We start from the raw sequence: 20810 nt of genomic DNA, 5'->3' as shown, positions 1-20810 counted from the left end.
AAGTTTCAATGTATCATATATGTCAAAAGTCTCAAATGAGTCAAAGTCTAAAAGTAAAACAAAGAAAGCATGCTGCTGCCCCTAATCTTCATCAAATCCAGAGTCACTCCCACCGTTAGCCTCAACCTCAAAGGTTGCATCATCCAACAGAATCCCAATCAATCCCTCCTATTCCTCCTCATTAACCTAGGTGGCGTCTTTGGGATTAATATCCCACCGTGATGCTGGACTCTGTTGATACTCTAGAGTCTGACAATCCTTAAGTCGCTAAGCACTATGCACAACCAGTAACTTCTCTACTCATCTAGGGGTAAGCCTATTCCTCTTGATGAAGTGGATAAAGCTATACGTCGACCAATTCCTCACTGCAGCAAAGGAACTAGCAACCTACGAAAGTAGGCAAATGGCAAGCCTCCTCAACTCTAGTGCATCTGCCCCATGCCATTGCCACCATCCAATAGGGTTCTTTTGTGCCATTACTACTCTATCCATCCTTGCATCTGGTGAGTTGAAGTTTGGACCATCAAGATTTGAGAAGTCATTACATTGCTCGCGAAGCCTACCAGCCACCTTAGGTGAATACATCTTTTGAAGGGCCTTCATAAACCCACGTCTCACCTTGTCATCATCACAAGGTAGGCACCTTCTAGGCTTGGGCTCATATCATTTTGGATTTAGCGCATAGGCTGCCATATGAAGTGGAGACTTCATTATGTTCCACCTCCACATGACAATGGGCTTAACATACTCCTCATATAACTCCAAATTCTGATCCTTGGCCAAAATTACTTCCTTCATCTTTTGAATCATGTTGTCAAAAGTCTCATATATATATATATATATATATCTCTCCAAGATTAGGAGAGTCTATATCAACATATCTGATGACATCTACAACAAGTGAGATGATGGAGCAAACATATCTACAAAGTGCAAAAAAAAACAAAAAACATTCAAATAAGAATGAAAAAAGATTATCAATCTCAAAGTTAATTGACAACTAGGAAACTTAGAAACTTTGAAAGATTCGACAACAAAATTAAATTATTAAAATCAAAAAAATTTAAACAAAAATCTGAAAATCAGCAATTAATTACCTCACTGTGGAGACAGTGGTTGCATTAGGCCATCTATTCCATTTTGAATTCACCACCATCAACTGTAGGGCATCATGCACCTCAATCATCCTCTCTAACAAAATGAAGTAGCTGGCATATCTTCTCTCCACAGGTTTGGGAAATTCCTTCTTTGAAAAAGTTTTGAAGAGAGAAAGTGAGGTGTGGTGGTTGCAAATGAACATTTGAATATTTCTAGCTTGTGCCACCACTTCCTTTAACCAATCTGATTTGCCTATGTCCTTCAATGCATGAACACAACATGGAGTCCAAAAGATGTGCTTGTAAACACCCTGCACCATCAAGCCTGCCAATTTGCACACGTGTTGAATCAGTGATTACCTAAACAACATTTGAAGCCCCAACCTCCTCTATGGCCTCTCTCAAAATGCAAAACTAAAAGTTTGCATCCTTGAGTTTCCCTAAACAATCAATGGCTCTAAGAAAATAAGAGCGAGTTGTGCAAGTGACTATGATATTATTGAGTGGCCGGTGTCTAATATCAATCCACCCATCCATCACAATAGAGCAACCTGTCCTCATCCAAGTCTACCTCATGTCATCCATCACCAAACTCACCTTAGAATATGATTTGTCAAGGAGGGTAGTGCATAGTTTATGATCTCCAAGGGGTACAAAACAGGAACCAACAACACCTATATCTTTGACCATTTTTTTTAAGTAAGAAGATTGGGCCACATGTAATATCCCTTGCAAATTTTTGACTTTGAGAATTTTGTCAAATACTTGGCATACAAAGGGATATCTGTAATGTCCCCATCCTAGTCAGGGACTTGGGTTTGAGGAGTTAGCCTATTTTTGGACCCTTGTAGGCTAACAGTGTATGGATAAAGGGGTCAGTAATGTAGTATCTTGAGGAGTGGTCTGTCTATTTGTTCTAGTTCAGTTCTGGTTTTCGTTTCACCAGTTTCTAACATTTTATGAGGATTTCCTATTTTTTAGGGAAAAATTGCTAAAAACAGACATGGTCCTATTTTCATTGGCATGGCGAACTGTGGCCCTAGCTTCTGACAGATTCAGCTTCCGAGCAATAATGAGAGAGAGATGAATTTTTAAGTGGTTCCACAGGCAATTAATATTTTAATGAAATATTAATATAAAATCATAAAGTGCATTTAAGTGAAAATTTATTATCTCCTAAGCTAGGCGTTGCTTTTAGGGTTAAGTTGGAAACCCTAAAAGCAAGTTATAATTTTTAAATCCCTAATTGCCAAAAATCGCACCTTTTGGGTATTTAGGCAACCAAGATGGAAATTAAACCTCATTCTTTGATATTGAGCATTTGACATTTTCTTCTAAGCACTTGGCTATGGCGGCTAGAGTTTGGACCTGTTTTGGAGAGAGTGCATTCTTCAGAATTCAGTAGCTTTGAGATTGTGAAAGATCAATCAAATTGTTGCAACTTGGTTGGCTTCATTCAAAAGTCAAATTGAATTGAATTGGGGCAAATTTGGCTTCTTACAAGGCAGATTTGTTGGAGGTTTCCGTATTTACTGTTTTGTTGTCAATTCTTCAGTGGTTTGGAGGCTTCTTTCCCAAACATACAGCTTGCTCATTTATTGGCACCATCTTCCACTGTTTGGGTGTCTTAGTATTAAATAAGAGCAGATCTAAATTGTTTCAGAATAAAAATCAGAACTTTGTAAGTTGCTGATTTATTCTTTCTTCTCAATAAATTGGCTAAAGACCTACGGGTATGCTTCTAAATTCTCTAATTCATTGTTTCAGTTGATTAAATTCATGTATTATTTCAATATGGTTGCAAATTAAAGAAACCCTCTTCTGCAACTTCTGTCTATTTCTGAAAGACCATCTCAATAATTAAAAATTACAAAGAAGATCTACAAATTACAGCAATTGAAGAGTTGAACTAGCAAGGGTTCATCACAATATCTTACTGTTATAAATTTCAGATTGCTTTCACTTGTACTTAGTCCAAAATGGTACAATAGAAAAAGTTTTGCAAAGACTTCTAATCATCTAAAAATGAACTAGGATGAAGATGCAAATGTTTTTGGCATTTTCCAAAAGCATATATATGACTTATCTAATGCAAATCAACACCTATAGCTAAGTGGCATTTTTACAAACACTTGTCATCCAAACTTCAATTATAGTTTGCTGATATAATATTCTGATATAAAATCAGATTACAATGCCTTCAACAAGCTGACTACAATGCCCATACAAATGCCCTGGAAATGTATTTCAGATTTATACTCAGAACAATTACAATGCAATAACATGAAGATATAATGAAGGGAACTTGGGATTGATAAGAAGAATTAAATCTGATCAGAATCTACCATATACTGTAGCAGTACTGTTCATGACCACTATTCATGTCACCTTCAATCTTATGAAAGCCTTCAAACCCTCCCAAAAATCATTGCCAAGACTCACAAAATGGAGCGCCCAACTACCCATATGAAATCGATGCACAAACAAGCCTCCACGAGCAAAATCGCGGGACCTCAGCACTGCTGCAATATGACTGAAATTTGCACCAGAATTATTCCTTCAATCGTTTATCCACAAAGTTGGCCCTAGGCCACAAAATTTGGCACAATGGGAAGACTGAGTTATCTCCTCCAATAGCTGCAACCCTTCGGAGGATCTTTCACCACCTCAATTATGCGAATCAATTGGAGTATTCATTCCCATAGCAAACTGCAGAGACCCTTGGCTCCACAATAAATTCATCAAAGCAAATATCAAATCCCAGATGCTTACAAGCTTGGCTGACCCCTCTATTTATACTTTTTCTCCAAGAGGTGGTGGATCCTTCAAGAAGCTTCTAGAAACAAATTAGTTACTTTAGTGACTTTATGATATAATATTTTTATTTAGTCACTTAATTAAATAAATTAAATATAAAGTCACCTTTTAATTTTTTTTATTATTTATTTGATAACTTTATATATAATTAACTTAATTCTCCCTTATTTCTCCACTTAGCCTTCGAGAGCATAAAGGCTAAGAAATCACTGAGCTGGCTTACTAAGAGGGGGACATTACAGTCCACCCCTCCTAAAATTGCTTTTCCCCAAGAAATATCAACTCTGGATGTTGCAGAATCTACTCGTTCTCCCATGTAGCATCCTCAACCGGCAAGTCCCTCCATTTGATCAAATATTCCCTGATAACTCGTCTACTCAACTGTTTCTCCTTGACATCCAAGATAGCCTCAAGTACCAATATCAACTTACCCTCATCATCTAAGGGTGATAAAATCGTGGAAGGAATCACATGATGTCCCAACGCCTTCTTGAGGCGAGATGCATGAAATACATTATGCACCCTACTATATGCCGACAACTCTAGCTCATAAGCCACCTCACATACACGCCTAATGATCCTGAAAGGTCCATAGTATCGTGGCTTGAGTTTCTTTGCACCACTCTTCTTGAGAGTAGACTGTCTATAAAGCTACAGCATCAAGTACACCATATCCCCTACCTCAAATGAGTGCTCACCTCTCTTTTGGTCCGCATACTGCTTCTACTAATAATGTGCGTTCTGGATATTCTCCCTAAGAGCCCTCATGATATCCTGATTCTCCTACAACATATCCCCAGCACTAGGCACTCTACTATCACTCATCAGCAAGTCAAGAAAGCTAGGCGCCTCATAACCATACAAGGCCATGAATGGTGTCATCTGAATAGAAAGATGGTAAGTGGTATTGTAGCAGTACTCACAAAGGTATATCCACTTAACCCAACCCTTCTGCTGCCCTACAATGTAGTTCCTGAGATATCCCTCCATCCATTTATAAACTATTTTTGTTTGTCCATCAGTCTATGGGTGGTAACTAGTACTCGGAGTGAGCTCAATCCCACAAAGTCTGAAAAGCTCCTTCCAGAAATGACTCATAAACCAACTGTCTCTATCACTAACAATGCTCTAAGGTAACCCATGCAATCTGAATATCTCACAAAAAAACAATTATGCTACCTATGTAGCTGAGTATGTAGCAGTGATCGGAAAGAAATGAGCATACTTAGTCAAACGATCAACCACCACATAAATGCAATCCTTGCCCTAAGCTTTCAGCAATCCTGTAATGAAATCCATAGATATGCATTCCCACTTCCTATCAGGAATCGGAAGTGGCTGGAGTAAGCCTGCAGGGTAGGTGTGTTCCTATTTATTTTATTGGCAAACAAGACAATCTCTGACATAGCGAAGAACATCTGATTTTAGGCCCTTCCAAGTGAACCTCTCCTGTATTTGTTTGTAAGTTTTGAAGTACCCAGGATGTGTTGCCATAGGTATATCATGAAAGGACCTCAACACCATGTTCTTCACCTCCGATCCTGGGGTCAAAAAGACCCTCCCTTTGTAAATGATAAGATCATTCACAACTAAGTATTTGTCATCCTGTATCAACCCCTCAACAATACCAGAAGCCCAAGAGTCCTTGGCATACTCTGCCACAATCAAATGCCTCCAAACCTTTGAAACCTCCGCCATGGAGCTCAAATGTAGATGGCGAGATAAAGCATCAACAACTACATTTTGTGTTCCTTTGACAAAGGCAATGTCAAAGTCATAAGATTGCAACTTGCTCACCCATTTCTGCTGACGATCATTAAGATCCTGCTGCCCTAGGAAATGTCTCGAGCTATTATGGTTTGTTTTAACAACGAACTTACTGCCTACTAAGTGTTGCCTAAATTTGGCCAATGCATGCATAATGGCCAACATCTCCTTGTCATATATATTGTAGCTCTTCTCAGGACCTCTTAGCCTCCTGCCCTCAAATGCAATCGGATGTTTGTCCTGCATAAGGATTGCTCCAATCCCCTCATCTGAAGCATCACATTGTAGATCAAACGGTTTAGTGAAATCCGGCAATGCCAGTATTGGGCAAGTAGTCATAAGTTGTTTGAACATTTCAAAACAGCCCTATGCCTCCTGAGTCCAAATGAAAGCTCCCTTCTTTGTCAAATTTGTGAGTGGTGCTGCATGTCGTGAATATCCATTAACAAATCTGCAGTAGAAACCACATAAGCCCAAAAACCCTCTAAGCTATGTAAGATTCTCAGGTGTAGGCCACTCGATGATTGCCTTGACCTTGTCAGGATCCATACGTACCCCTTCTGCGCTGATGATGTGGCCCAAGTACAGCAACTCTGTCATGCCCAAATCACACTTAGATTCCTTGGCATACAATGATTCCTTGCCAAGAATACCCAAAACTGTATCAAGATGTGCAATTTGATCTTCCCATGTTTTGTTGTACACCAAGATGTCATCAAAGAAGACTAGCACAAACTGTCTCAACTATGAATGAAATACCCTGTTCATCGTGGACTGAAAAGTAGCAGGTGCATTGGTTAGCCCAAATGGCATAACCACAAACTCAAAACGCCCACAATGACAACGGAATGTTGTCTTCTCAATATCCTGCTCCCTGACACGAATCTAATGATACCCTGACCTTAAATCAATTTTGGAAAAATATTGGGCACCATGTAACTCATCTATCAACTCATCAATCCTAGGGATAGGATACCTGTTTTTAATAGTCTTCTTGTTTAACAACCTATAGTCAATGCACATACGCAAGGTACGATCTTTCTTCTTGACCAAAACTACAAATGAAGCAAATAGTGACTTACTAGGTCTGATGTAACCCATGGCCAGTAGCTCCTTGTTGGTTTTTTCTATCTCATCCTTGAGCCACTTGGGATACCTGTAGGGAGTAACTATCACAAGCTTAGCACCCTCTTCCAACTCGATGATATGCTCTATCCCTCTGTCTCGAGGTCTACCAGGTGGAATCTCACTAAATACCTTGGTATACTTGATTCTCAACTCTTGTATGTCAGGAGGATAAATAGGTTTTTGCTGCTCCTCCTGTGTTGGCATCAAAACACATCCTGCTGCCCACTCAACCATATCATGAAGCATGAGCCGTTCCATCCTCCTGAAAGATATAGTCCTACAACCAGTGTCTCAGAGGGCCTTTAACACATGGGTCTTTCCATCCATCTGAAATCTCATTTCCATGACATGAAGGTTGAGGGTAAACTCACCTATGTCATGAAGTCATGTCATCCCTAATACCATATCAATATCTCCCATGTTCACCACATAAAAATCGGCCTTTAACTCAAAGTTATTCAAACACATGGGAAGATTTGAGATCATCTTATCACACTTGAGAGTGTAGCCATCTGCAACCTTCACTCTTATTCCTTCAAAGTCCTATGTTCGTATACCACGCCTCTCAACTAACCTAGCATCAATGAAATTATGTGTGGCGCCAGTATCAAGCAAGGTGATGATCTTTTGTCCAACTAGGCCTCCACACCTCCCAAAAGAACCTTTGCATTGGATGCTAGTGAGACGTGCCTCCTAAGCTTCACTTCAGTCTCCACTTCTACCTCATGCTCGGACTTCTATGTCTCAGAATCCTCATTATCTGTTTGCTGATCAGATTCTAAATCCTCATAAAAAGCCCACATAGCTCGATTGGCCTTACCCTTAGGCCTCAAGGGGCAGTCATGGTTTGCATCATATGGCCCTTTGCAATAGAAACATAACTTCTTCTTTCTCAAATCATTAAGTGTCTCTCGATCAAAAGGGGTTGCTGATTTCCCTTTTTGATTTGACTTGTCTTCTTTTTTGGAAAAATTCTTGTCACGATATGAAGAATATCCTTTTGATGAGAACTTGCTTGAAGGTGCTGCAAGTTCCACATGCTTTGAGCCTTTTTCATTGCCTCCTGTAGTGTTGGTGGATCAAAGGCTTTCAACCAACCTTTCAATGGCTCCATCAAACCTTCAATGAACAGGACCACCAATCGCCTCTCGCTAATATTGGGAACCATAACTGATAACCTTTGAAAATCAGCAACATATGTTTCAAGAGTTCCATGTTGCTTCAATTGTGTCAACTCTCGGAAACTCACTTCAAGATCCTTAACATCAAATCTCTCTATCACTCTATTAGTGAATTCATCATAAGTAGTAATCAGATTATGACCAAGAGTGACCAACCCGTGGTACCACCATTCATGAGCAGCTCCCTCCAAGTGTAATGTAGCGCAAATTTGATGGCGTCCTCTTTAGGCATTGGTCTCAATGATAGGTAGTTATCAAGCTTTTGTACCCATGCCCTAGCTGTACACTTATTACCTCCATCAAAATAGGCCAATGTAAGCTTGCCAAGAGCTTGTTGATAATATGTTCTTGCTGGAGCATAATGTTCATTTTTTACACCATTTCTCCTATTCCTTTGATTCATGAACTGATCAAAGGTCCATTGTTCTCTCAAATCAGGAGGTAAGGTACTATATTCCAAGTAAGCCTGCCTTGCTTCATCTCCGAAAGGTACAGCTGCAGCAACTTGTGGTTGTTCTTCTCTTTGTGTAAAGGTAGGAAAAAGGGGTCTAGAGGTTGATCCTCTAGTGATTGCAATGTGTTGGGCAGTTCTTTCTCTTTCATAGTTACCATTGTTTCCATTGACTCCACTATGTTCAACTGTGTTGTGATATTGATGATGATTTTGGGCCGCTTGTTGATCCATTCTTGCAAGTAGGCGTGTCATCATGTCAATCATTCCATTGAACTTCTTTTCCATTCTCTCTTCCTTTTCCTCCGCGGATAGTCTAGGGCCTTCTGACATGGTTATAACGTTTTACCATTATCCCTTTTTCTTAGAGCCACTGAAAATATCTCTGCTTCAAGCACTTGTGGATTTTGATATTGTTATCTTCTTAGTTCCATATTATAATGTCTGATATCTCTTTCACTCATCTGATAGCTGACTGATCACAGGATGACAGGAAAATGGCTCCGATACCACTATAATATCCCTTGCAAATTCTAAATTCAATTTTCTGATTTTTGACTCTGAGAATTTTGTCAAATACTTGGCATACAAAGGGATATCTTACTGTTATAAATTTCAGATTGCTTTCACTTGTACTTAGTCCAAAATGGTACAATAGAAAAAGTTTTGCAAAGACTTCTAAACATCTAAAACTGAACTAGGATGAAGATGCAATTGTTTTTGACATTTTCCAAAAGCATATATATGACTTATCTAATGCAAATCAACACCTATAGCTAAGTGGCATTTTTACAAACACTTGTCATATAAACTTCAATTATATTTCATACTTTTAAAAATGATAGTTTGCTGATATAAAATTCTGATATAGAATCAGATTACAATGCCTTCAACAAGCTGACTACAATGCCCATACAAATGCCCTGAAAATTTATTTCAGATTTATACTCAGAACAATTACAATGCAATAACATGAAGATATAATGAAAGGAACCTGGGATTGATAAGCAGAAATAAATCTCATCAGAATCTACCATATACTGTAGCGGTACTATTCATGACCACTGTAGCGACGGCATTGTTCACGACCACTGTTCATGTCACCTTCAATCTTAGGAAAGCCTTCAAACCCTTGCAAAAATCATTGCCAAGACTCACAAAATGGAGCGCCCAACTACCCGTATGAAATCAATGCACAAACAAGCCTCCATGAGCAAAATCATGGGACCTCAGCACTGTTGCAATATAACTGAAATTTGCATCAGAATTATTCCTTCAATCGTTTATCCACAAAGTTGGCCCTAGGCCACAAAATTGGCACAATGAGAAGACTGAGTTATCTCCTCCAATGGCTGCAACCCTTCGGAGGATCTTTCACCACCTCAGTTATACGAATCAATGGGAGTGTTTGTTCCCAATGACAAATGTAGCAAACTGCAGAAACCCTGGGTTCCACAATAAATTCATCAAAGCAAATATCAAATCCTAGATGCTTAGAAGCTTGGCTGACCCCTCTATTTATACTTTTTCTCCAAGAGGCGATGGATCCTTCAAGAAGCTTCTAGAAACATATTAGTTACTTTAGTGACTTTATGATATAATATTTTTATTTAGTCACTTAATTAAATTAATTAAATATAAAGTCACCTTTTAATTTTATTTTTTTATTTATTCAATAACTTTATAAATAATTAACTTAATTCTCCTTATTTCTCCACTTAGCCTTTGGGAGTATAAAGGCCAAGAAATCACTGAGATGGCTTACTAAGAGGGAGACATTACACAACATGAAATGAGATGGCATGGGCATAAAAAAAATCAACAATGGAAGTCTCTGTTGTTTCTTGTGTGTGCACATTGAACATAGTTGAAACTGCCCCTGCATGCCCACTATCACTAGCCTTCCTCTTTCCTTTTTTATCCACGCTATGAATACCAATATGTGACATAGGCTGAAGTGTAGATGGTTGTGAAGGAGGTTGCGCTGGCAAGGGCACATCTTTATACTTGCATTTTGCCTCCGTATGTAATCTATAACACTCTAGCTTCTCATGCTCTTGTATATCTTTGCAAAATTTAACTCCTTTGTTCGAAACACCCAAGAAATGAGACCACACACTTGTGTAGCTCCCTCTAATATTATTATGGCATATGTGACATTCCCACACCCTACTCCCTCCTGAATTTTCCTTTTTAACGTCTATGGGATGAACAAGGCAAAGAAGAGTTTTTGGGGTTAAAAGGGCCTTGTGCATAGGATTTTAAGGTAGCTAAAGGACACTCAAATCTGTTTTGTGGTTTTGTTTCACTCCCACCCCTAGTTGTATTTATTTTAACTCCAACTTCTTCTTAGTCACTACTATCATTGTCACTGCTACTAGCCATGTTTTATGAGTGTAATCATTGGTAATGCAAGTTTAGAGAACTGAGATATGAGGCAAAAAAAAAGATATTTGATGGACATTACTTATTCAAACTTTGAAAAAATTTCAAAACAAAAAAACAAAAAATGGAACAATGGACTTACTTGGAGTGGTCTCAATGCTCCAAATGCTCCTTCAAACCATGCTGTTTCCTCTCCTTTTTCTCTCCTCCAACTGCTACTTCTTTCTCCTTTTTTGCTCTCCTCAACAAAATGACATAAATTTGGGGGTTTTTGCACATTTAGGGCAAGATTTTTTTTGTTTTTTAAACCCAAAACATGACACATCCAGGGGGGACGGTCAACCATCCCTAGGATGGTTGAGGGACATCTTGGACGTCCCCGGCTGTCCCCCTCAGACGTGTCGGCTGTTTTCACGTACTGGAGACGTTTCCTATGACAAGCAAAAAATTGGGGATGGCTTGGGGATCCCAGCATCCCCCAAACATTCCCTTTTCAGAAACTTGGCCAAACAGGTGGAAACGCGTCCCCGGGTAATGCTGGTTTATACTTATTGCATATATAAGTTCTCCCTTTTTACTGCAACACACCAAGGTTAACTACATATAACAGAATATTAAACCTTAGCTTCCGGTCAAGGTTTTTCTGTCAGCATTCCCTAAGCTCAGATCTATGTATTTTGCATTCTTAAGGTTGCAGAAATAGTTTGCAGGCAAGAACAGGCATTGTGAGTGAAGACAAAGCTTCAGTGAAAATTTCAAGAATGATAGACAGAAAACCATGTGCACACCTATGACCACCTGAGCTCTTCTAGTATAGCCAGCTCCACTGCTTTTTCACAAATCACCTCTGACAGCTCCCAAAATTCACCAAATGGACTGTTTTGGTCTCCTTTAACTCATTTCAAGTCTCAGATACAGTTCACATCCGGTGCATATGTTCTTTTTCCTCATTTTCATTTCAATCAGCAATTTCTATGTTTCCATTCCCAGCTCCTTGTACCCACTGTTTGTAGATCAAATCTAATAGTTTTAGATTTGAATGTCTATTATTAACTGATTTGTAACTAGTTTGTACATTTGAAAGAAATATTATCTTATACACATGCTTAAAGGATAATTTTTATTTTCGTTTCTTTCAAAGAATTTATGTTTCTAATGTTATCAAATGGATTTATATTATGTTTTGGTTTTACAAAGAAAAAATTGTCGGGGCGATGGTGGGATTATTTGGCCATGAAGCTAAATAGAATCAATAAAAAGCCATGCAGATTTTTGAATAAACCTTGCAATTATGCTACTTGAAAGTGTTTCTAGATAGAACATTCTGCTTCTCCTTTAAAAAATCAAGGTTAGAAGTTACTAATAACTTGGTTGCTTGTTTAAATTTTGATCACTATTAAAATTTCTTGCATACGATCTGATGTCTTGATAATATCAAGTAGCGTAAAACAGGATCAACCAATTGCTATTGAGGGGATTAATCTTGAATTATAATGGATTGCAGCCAATGTTTTCAGATGAGGATTGGGGTATCTTGGATGAGGTATTGAATGAACTGATCTAATGTAGAAGAATTAAGATGTTGGAGCTTCAAATTCACATTCTATACTCTGGTGGCCTTATAGCACATTTTGTTTTATACTATAAGATGTAACTTGTGATTGACACATGAAAAGTTCAAATCTAGACACAACCACTTTTACCAAATTTTGTGATTAGCAACATTGAACAAATTCAGTTTTTATGTTTGTTTTTATCTCTAGGCACCATATTTGGCATGAAAGAACAAAAACAGATTTTCTTTATTTTGTTATGAATATATCATCATTTTGTAGTTTGCAAAATTCTACATGAATTTTTGCCATTTTAAACCCAAATAATTGAATCCTATTTATATGTTTCGTATTATATCTCAATGTCATGCAAAAAAAATGCTGCTATCATTCTTTTGTTTCTTCATAACTGGTCAACTTCAGAAGTTTCTGATAGCATTTATAAACTATCCTTGTATCTACTCTAGGAGTTTTATAAACTAGATATAGGCCTATCCTACAACTGTAAGAGTTGATATTCTTCTATCAGTAATGAGCATGTATAAATCTAATTTGCAAAACAAAAGATCTGGGTATCTGTTTTACATGTCCATTGTCAACCAATGACTAAAGTTGAAGGGAAGTTCCCCTTTTCAAATAAATTAGGTCAATGTTAATCATCCTCACTCTAATTATATCTAGAAATTGAAGAAAATAACATGGCAATCTCAAATTCACATAACACTATGAGTGTCTCAATATATTGGACCAATCCATTGACTTATGCAATCAAATCCACCTCTTCTTAATTATAAAGAGTGGTAATTTGCTCAAGAATTCAGATGCATCTTCATTTCAATTGATCCACAATATTAGGCTTCATCACACAATAATCCTCCAAAACTATATCTTCCATTGGCATCCATTGCATATTCGTTTGACAGTATGATTAAAACATCAAACAAATATCAGTGATAAGTTTTTAATATAAATCACTTGTTCAAGTTCCGCTCAAATTTTGGTTGTACTAAAATCTGAATACAGTTCGTCAGCTGAAAACACTATGATAAATTCAACATTGAGTTTCAGAAATAGAGATATGGGAGGTTATGTGCACATATTATGGTAGGGTTTACAGTCTAAAGAGAAACTGAAGAGAGAATATCCACACCATCCATGATGCAGTTGTTGACTATTATCCTATATTCCTCCGTTACCTCCTGCCATAAAATCCACCTCTTTACAGTTCTTAAGGGTGGTAATTTGCTAAATAATTCAGATGCTTCTTCATTTCCAGTTGATCCATAATACTAGGTGTCATCACACAATAATCCCCAAAAAAATCTACATCTCCCATCAGCACCCATGGCCTATTTGTTGAAAGATTGCTTGAAACATCAAACAAATATCAGTGATAAGTTTATAATCTAAACCACCTTATTCAAATATGGATGGAAATTGATTATCATAAAATCCATTATATTAGTTTCTCAGCTGAAAACAATATGATTTATTCAATATGGAGTCTGAGAAATAGAAATATGGGAGGTTATGTTCACATATTATGATGGGGCTTACCATCTAAGGACAACCTGAAGAGAGAATGTCCATACCATCCATGATGCAGCTGTTAGCATTTATTCTATGTTGCTGAAAGGCATAAACTGTTATAAGATCAAACTTTCAAAAATATGTTGAAAAGGGTATATTCCTTTCAAAAATTCAAGTTTGATGATTCAAGGCTTTTAAGTGTGCACAGGGTTCAATATCTAGAGCACAAAATTAAATTTACTGATTTTCTGGCTTATAATAGGTTCCCTTAATGTTCATCATTATTTTAATATTTCCACTTGAAATAAGATGAAAATTATTTACAGACCTTGAAATTATCTTTTAGTATTCCTCTACTCTAATGCCAATCGTCTTTTTGAATAGAAATCTGTTGTGCACCACATCTAGTTCAACAAAGATGCATTTAACATAAATTTCAAAGCACTACGCAAACCAATCCCATACTTTGCAATAAAAAGTTAAGTGTTAAGTGATTACTTGTTTCATTTAATGCACTTTGCTCGGTGATAAGAATATCAATTTCTGAAAATATACAATAAGTCAACTTTCATGCTTAGGTTTTAAGCATCATTCTATGTATTTCACTTCACTTCTAATAATATTAGTGTTCAATATTTGCATTTACTTTATTATAATATAAACAATGTCAAATATATTGGTTGTCATAATGATTCTATGTAATCCTATAAATAAAAATGGGGATTCAAATTTAGTTATACAAACAACTGCATGAAAGTATGTGAGGATTAATTTAGAATCCTCAAGACAAACTTGAGCCCTTCACTTTCATTGTATGAAGACATCCAGCACTATTTTGGTTCACCTTGGCAACTAGAAACTACAAGACTAGCTGTCAAAAGGTAGAGGCCTGCAAATACCCATTTTTATTGTTTATATTCATAAGAGTTTGTTGGCTAATACAATCTCAGCATCTTGCTATTGTGTGTCTAGGCTTTACTTTTGGAAGAACAGACATTTTTTACACAAAATAAGGAAGAAGAAAATGTATATAAAAGCACATCCATTTTTAACTTAATAAAATTGGTAAGTACTACAGTCAAAGATATTGAACCATCAGTTGCTTTGCTTTTACAAGATCTCAACATGAATGACTTCTAACGTTTTATTGAAAACCTAAGGTACTTGGAATTTTTTTACTTTGAGAAAAATACATCCACACTTTGTTAGATCAAAGAAAGAAGAAATCCGAAAATGCTAGGCAGAAGAGAGAATGTTTATGTGAAAATAGAATAAAGTTTTATAATTTTATTTCTCTCGAGGTCAAAGCATTTACCAAAAAATCCCTTTTAAATCCAGCTTTTCTACATGAGAAAGAAATCCAAAAGAGGGATGGTAACAAGATAATCACACATAATTGTAGAAATCAACATGCAAACATAAAACAATTTTCCTCATTATCAGCATCACAAATTATTCAACTGTCATAACTTTAGGAAGACAACAACTGGCAGTATTTTTTTATAGTAAATGCACTTTGAATTTCACAAGCTGTCAAACTGATTATCACAGAAGAAATTGGAGGAAACTGACCTCTGGATTTAAATCATTGACCTTCTCAATAGCAGCTTCTACATTGCCATATTGAATAGCTGTGCGCACTGCCACTCGATCTGTTGTCGTTCCAAGATCCATATCTGCTGTTTATAGCTAAGAAAACCATTAACACTGTTGACAGAACTATAGATACTCCAAAACCACAAAGAAGAAGAAAAACAATTAGATGACCAGGAACACTGCTTCTTCTTTCTGGAACTGCTCAAGAATTATATCTTGCACAAAAGTAACCCTTACCTTAACAGTTAATAAAAGGCCAAATAAATGTGGTTCTACAGTAGCAAAACTATAATAAGACAAACAAAACTTCAGCCTATAACAGTATATTAGACTATACTAAACAAATAAGGAAGCTGAATGTAAACATAAAAGATACGCTCTGTGCCCGATTCTAGCTGAAACTTCTCAGCTGCTTCAACATAGCCTTCTGTGACAAGAAAATTCATTATGAGCTTATTCATATCTTCTTTTCTAATCTTTACATCATTGAGCCTTTTCTCCCATTCATCTCTTTTTATCTCCTTTCTTGCAGATGACTGCATCGAGAATTAGCATATTAGGATCCAAGTGGAAAAGTAAATGAACTTAAATCCAAAGAAAAAGAACATAGGCTTTTCATAGAAGAAAGAAAATTACTTTTAATAAACAAGCTAGGCACCCTGTAAATGGACTATCAGGAATCAGGAAGCAATGACCTTGAGTAGATGAACTTGAGCAGACTTTTACCTTGGGATATGCTAATCATCCCAAGGTCTTCTCATCCTAAACTTTAAAAGGGCTTTAAAAAGTAATCCAAGCACCGCAGGTAGAGTAAGAGTCCTTAGGGACATGAAAGAACTGTAACCTTTTGCTTAGAAGATAGATCTTACACAAACCTCTAGTAACATGTCTAGCCTTCTTTATGGGAATGAAACTCAATGTATGAATAAACATTAGAAATTTCTGGTGGAAGGAAACACAGTTTTGATGATCAATTGGACTCGGTACAAGTGGAAAAATACAGATAGGAAAACATAAGATAGTGTGAGAGAATAATAATCGTTTATAAAGCACTATGCACAAGTTGACTTATTGATTGGCCAACATAAGAATATCATTGTTTTTAATCCAAATTAGAACAAAGGAATATATTGATGGAGTGAAAGAAACTGATTTGCTTTGGCTGGAGTAGGTCCTAAATATTGTCAATCCACCCACTTGCTTGGAATCAAACCAATAGATACTACTTATTTCCCCAGCCCTTGATTGATGGATGATCTATATTTGGAAGGATGGTGGATCTGAGATCCTTAAATGTTGATGTGAAAAAATTGGCCAATTGATTACACATCCTTACCAACCACTACTTAGATTAGAAAGGAATTATCTCAGACTTTAATAATGCCTTTTCGTCATTGTTACCAGTATCAGAGGAAGTGGTAACAATGAATGAAGCAAAGGGATAGAGAAGACCAAAATTCAAAAAGAAAATGATTCTGTAACTGTTTCTGTAAATTTCAAAAGCAGTAATTCTGAAGTCCTACTCAAGGAAAACAAATAGCACACTGAAGTAAGAAGCATTCAGGCAAAAATAGGTTGCTATTGAAATTTCAAGAATACCTAGAGAGATGTTAAAGAACAGAAAGTAAGCATTTCGAGAAATCCATTGAAGAACTCCAAGAAAAGTTGGACAGTATAAAGAAAAAATTGGATGCAAGTAATGCCAGAACCAAGAAGCTACAGGCCTGTGTAGCTACTAGGAACTACAAGTCTATAAGCATTGCCATCACCAAAGATCTTACAGTACTTGCTCATTGGTGAACCTGTATTATGACTCGGTCAAAAGGCTTATCATTTGTAGACATCATAAATAGTTGTTTTCTGTTATCATATAAGTATCTAGAGTCAGTTGCTTTAGAACCTCTATAATGGTTTTTCTCAAGACCATATAATTTTTAAGTAGAAACATTGTTACAGATGAGTCTAGCATGATTTGATATATCTTATAATTGTTAAATATCATAATTAATAGGAATTTTTAACCAATAAGTTAGGCATGGTATTGATAAACTAAAATCTAATGACACATATGCACAAAACATCATTATTGATCAGAGACAAATGAGGAAATGAGAAGCAACTACACAAAAAGTACTTTTAACTACAAAGGAAATTATTGTGCCATATACTCACTGACAGAATTTCCTTCAAATAAAGGATCAACTAAATCAACTAACTAATAGTTTAAAAAACTTATGCCACAAACCTCTAACTAAAAAGTTCTCATCTATAATTTAGATTATCCACACTGACTATCTAAACATCAAAAACATCAAATGATATTATGGAATCAAAACAAAGGCCGAATAATGATTTCAGTGAGTACAACAAAATAACGCTCAGGTCAACAGTATATCTCTCCACTTTGTCATAAGTATGGCTCATATGCTCCAGCCAGCTATAGTCTTGTGGTAAGACAGAGTAGTTTCCATTAAGAATGATAACCTGGGTTCAAATCTTGTTATACTTCCCAAGTAAGTCAGTTTGGATAAAGCTGGTTGCAAGTCCTCCTCAGCCACAGCACCTAAGCCAAACAGTTATTCAAGTTTGATGTGCACTTCTCTTCTGCTTTGGTCCTTTACACAGCAGATTCAGAATATTTGACAAAAAAAATGTTTGCCGTTCATGGTTTTTCACTTCTGTAGACACAGTGAATTTTAAAAATTGAAAAACGGAGTTAAAACAAACTCAAAGCATTGCTGCAAATGCAACAAAACAAGCTCTTTGTGTGTGGATAACAAACACTGTCACACTATTTCTTACTTAGTTTAGCCAAGACAAATGTAGTCAAACTGCTTTCCTTGACAATGCTGAACCATGCAAAGGTGAGAAAGCCATTTTACAGGTCTTGAGTGAAATGTCTGAACCTAATGTGTTCTCTTTGACCACAATTTTGCAGATCACGTATGTTGTGTAATATTGACATTTTGGTAGCTGTGCTACAAATTATTAGTTCTGCTAAAAATTGTTGAAATTGTTTATAGTAAAACAGCTCTTTTGAGTGCATAATAGACATAGCAGATGACAGCTCAAACAAACATTGAACTAATGAAAGATTATCTATTGCATGTATTACATGCACAATTACAAGATTTTCCAAACATGAATGCTGAACTCACACCAGATTTGCCCCAGGAGCAGGAACTTTAGATTTTAGCCCAGATTCCCATTTTTCCTATACCCAATTGAGCATTAACTATTTGGATGGTTTCCTTCTGAAAGAGACAGGCCCAATACAATTTGTTTGGTTCAGTTATTCAGTAAAAAAACTTGAACACCCATAAGAATAAAGGCCACAGATAACAAATCCCAGAGAAAAAAAGCACAACAGAATAACAAAAAAGTTGATGGAAACCATAATTTCGATTAAATATCCTATACATGCCAGCTACCAAACAGAGTCCCCTACGCGTTAAATTTGTAAAACTTGGAAGCTAACAAGATCAATGGATCTTCATAACAAACCCAACAGAATCTACCAGGTTCAAATTCCCCTCACCACAATAAACCAGCCTAACAGTGCTGACATACTCATTGGGTACATACAACCATGACCTATATTTAAAAATCTTAAGAATGTGGTTCAAACTTATCCCACAATGCATCATACGCTGTCTATAACCTTGCCCAAGATTTACCAAAACAAAAAGGCGCACCAAATATATAATGAGATTGACATTTTCTAATGAAATTCCAAACTAAAATAAAAATTGTCAAACAAAAGTAAAAATAAAATCGAATGAGATTAATGCTTTGTAATGAAATCAAGGGGTCATTCAAATGAATCCATACTTACCAGCTAACTAATAGAACCTATTCACCATTTATTTATTACGTGCAGAAATTCGGACGTGCTTATGTGCAAAGATCATTTGATAACAAACCAAAGAATGAAACTTGAATAATGGGGGCTATTACAGAATAACTTACCTCTCCCTTGCGCATGTTGAATGAGAAATATTGGTGCTCCACCTTGATCACTGTTAAGCAGAGAAAGGTATTATGTCCTAGAATTCCTTCCAGCAATCAGAACCTATTACCCATAACTTATTCATATGTACAGAATACTCAGGTGTAGACCCCACAAGATGAAAATGCATTGGTGAACAACCCCAGAAGAATGAAAGTTAAAAATAAGTACATGAGCTTGTTTTCATTTTATTTGCTTTCAGAAATAAGATAAAATATTGCTGCTAGGGAATCTTCCTCACCTCGACAATGCGGATGAGTGGGATAACGTCTTGCAGATCCTCTCTACGCTATCGAATACAATAAAAGCGCCGAAGAGAAATACCAGCAGCACAAGCAACGCTTGAGTGTTTCACTTGTACTCAATTAATCATTACAATAATGCCTACCTTAACCCTTGCTGAACAGTTTAAGATTGAGGGAAACGAAAGGTTCTTTTCCAGGTTAGCAGCCAAGAAGTCTCCTTTTACTGAATCCGTAATGTTGATTTGGAATATTTCTCCTTTTATACTTTCTTGGAGTGAAGGATTTGGTATTTTATTTTTAAAAAGTGTAGAGTTTATTCTTTTAGTTTGATGTTCATATTATTTTGTATGAATCTCTATACTGTATATTTATATTTAAAAAATATATGTAAAATATATCAAGATACACATATCTATTAAAGTCTTATATGCAAAAAGCTATAAATCTAGCTCGAGACAAGTGGTAAGGGTTTTATTTTATTTGGAGTAATAAAATAACACCTCCACAAAAGCTGAAACATGGCATTTTTCATGCATTTACCTGTCATTTGCATGTCAAATTGTTTCAAAAATGGATTTTTGTTTACGGATATTTTGATGTCATTGTAGATGCCTCTCAGCATAAATATATAATTTTAGCATTCAATTGAGTATTTTTGGTACATATTTATTAAAAAGGTGAATTAAGCGTTTTGTTATTTTATATTTGAAGTTTGAAATTAACACTGAATCATTTTTCAAGACTTTTCTTTTGTAGATCAGACCATGTTCGTGATCTGCTTTCTTGGACTAGATCATGTGTGCAATCTAATCCCCTAGTTTCAATTTTAAATTAGTTAATTCAAAAGCTAATAATCCTAAGATATTACCATTGCTCATTAGCATAGGCCCTAAAGATTTTAAATTGTGTCTAGGGTTGTAATTTACGGACATCATCTTAGGACATTTTCATTGTTGAATGACCATTCACATTTACAAATTCAATCATGCATATCATTAATTCCAAGTTGCATTAGTCTCAATTTACATTAGGCAGAGTTACTCAACATTCA

The 20810-nt window shown here is 36.3% G+C and overlaps 1 protein-coding gene across 5 annotated transcripts in view; it reads right to left on the bottom strand.

Annotated features, from left to right (window-relative positions):
* Positions 1-19991, bottom strand: part of LOC131032479 (protein GID8 homolog) — a 40318-nt gene extending 20327 nt beyond the window's left edge. Inside the window, exons 1-4 of one of the 5 annotated variants that reach the window (XM_057963470.1) lie at positions 19756-19991; positions 19475-19524; positions 15882-16041; positions 15482-15585 (exon numbers count right to left, since the gene is read on the bottom strand). In XM_057963470.1, coding sequence (XP_057819453.1) covers positions 15482-15585; positions 15882-16041; positions 19475-19489 — 279 coding nt within the window. In that variant the 5' untranslated portion in view covers positions 19490-19524; positions 19756-19991. Of the gene's footprint in view, positions 1-15481; positions 15589-15881; positions 16042-19474; positions 19591-19755 lie in introns of all 5 variants that reach the window. The other 4 variants (XM_057963468.2, XM_057963467.2, XM_057963469.2 and 1 more) reach the window with 4 other exon arrangements.
* Between the last annotated feature and the right edge of the window lie 819 nt (positions 19992-20810).

This window comes from Cryptomeria japonica, chromosome 7 (assembly GCF_030272615.1).
Source record: "Cryptomeria japonica chromosome 7, Sugi_1.0, whole genome shotgun sequence".
Classification (NCBI taxonomy): Eukaryota; Viridiplantae; Streptophyta; class Pinopsida; order Cupressales; family Cupressaceae; genus Cryptomeria; species Cryptomeria japonica.
Note: the sequence above shows the minus strand (reverse complement) of the source record. Positions and strands in the feature narration are given on the sequence as shown.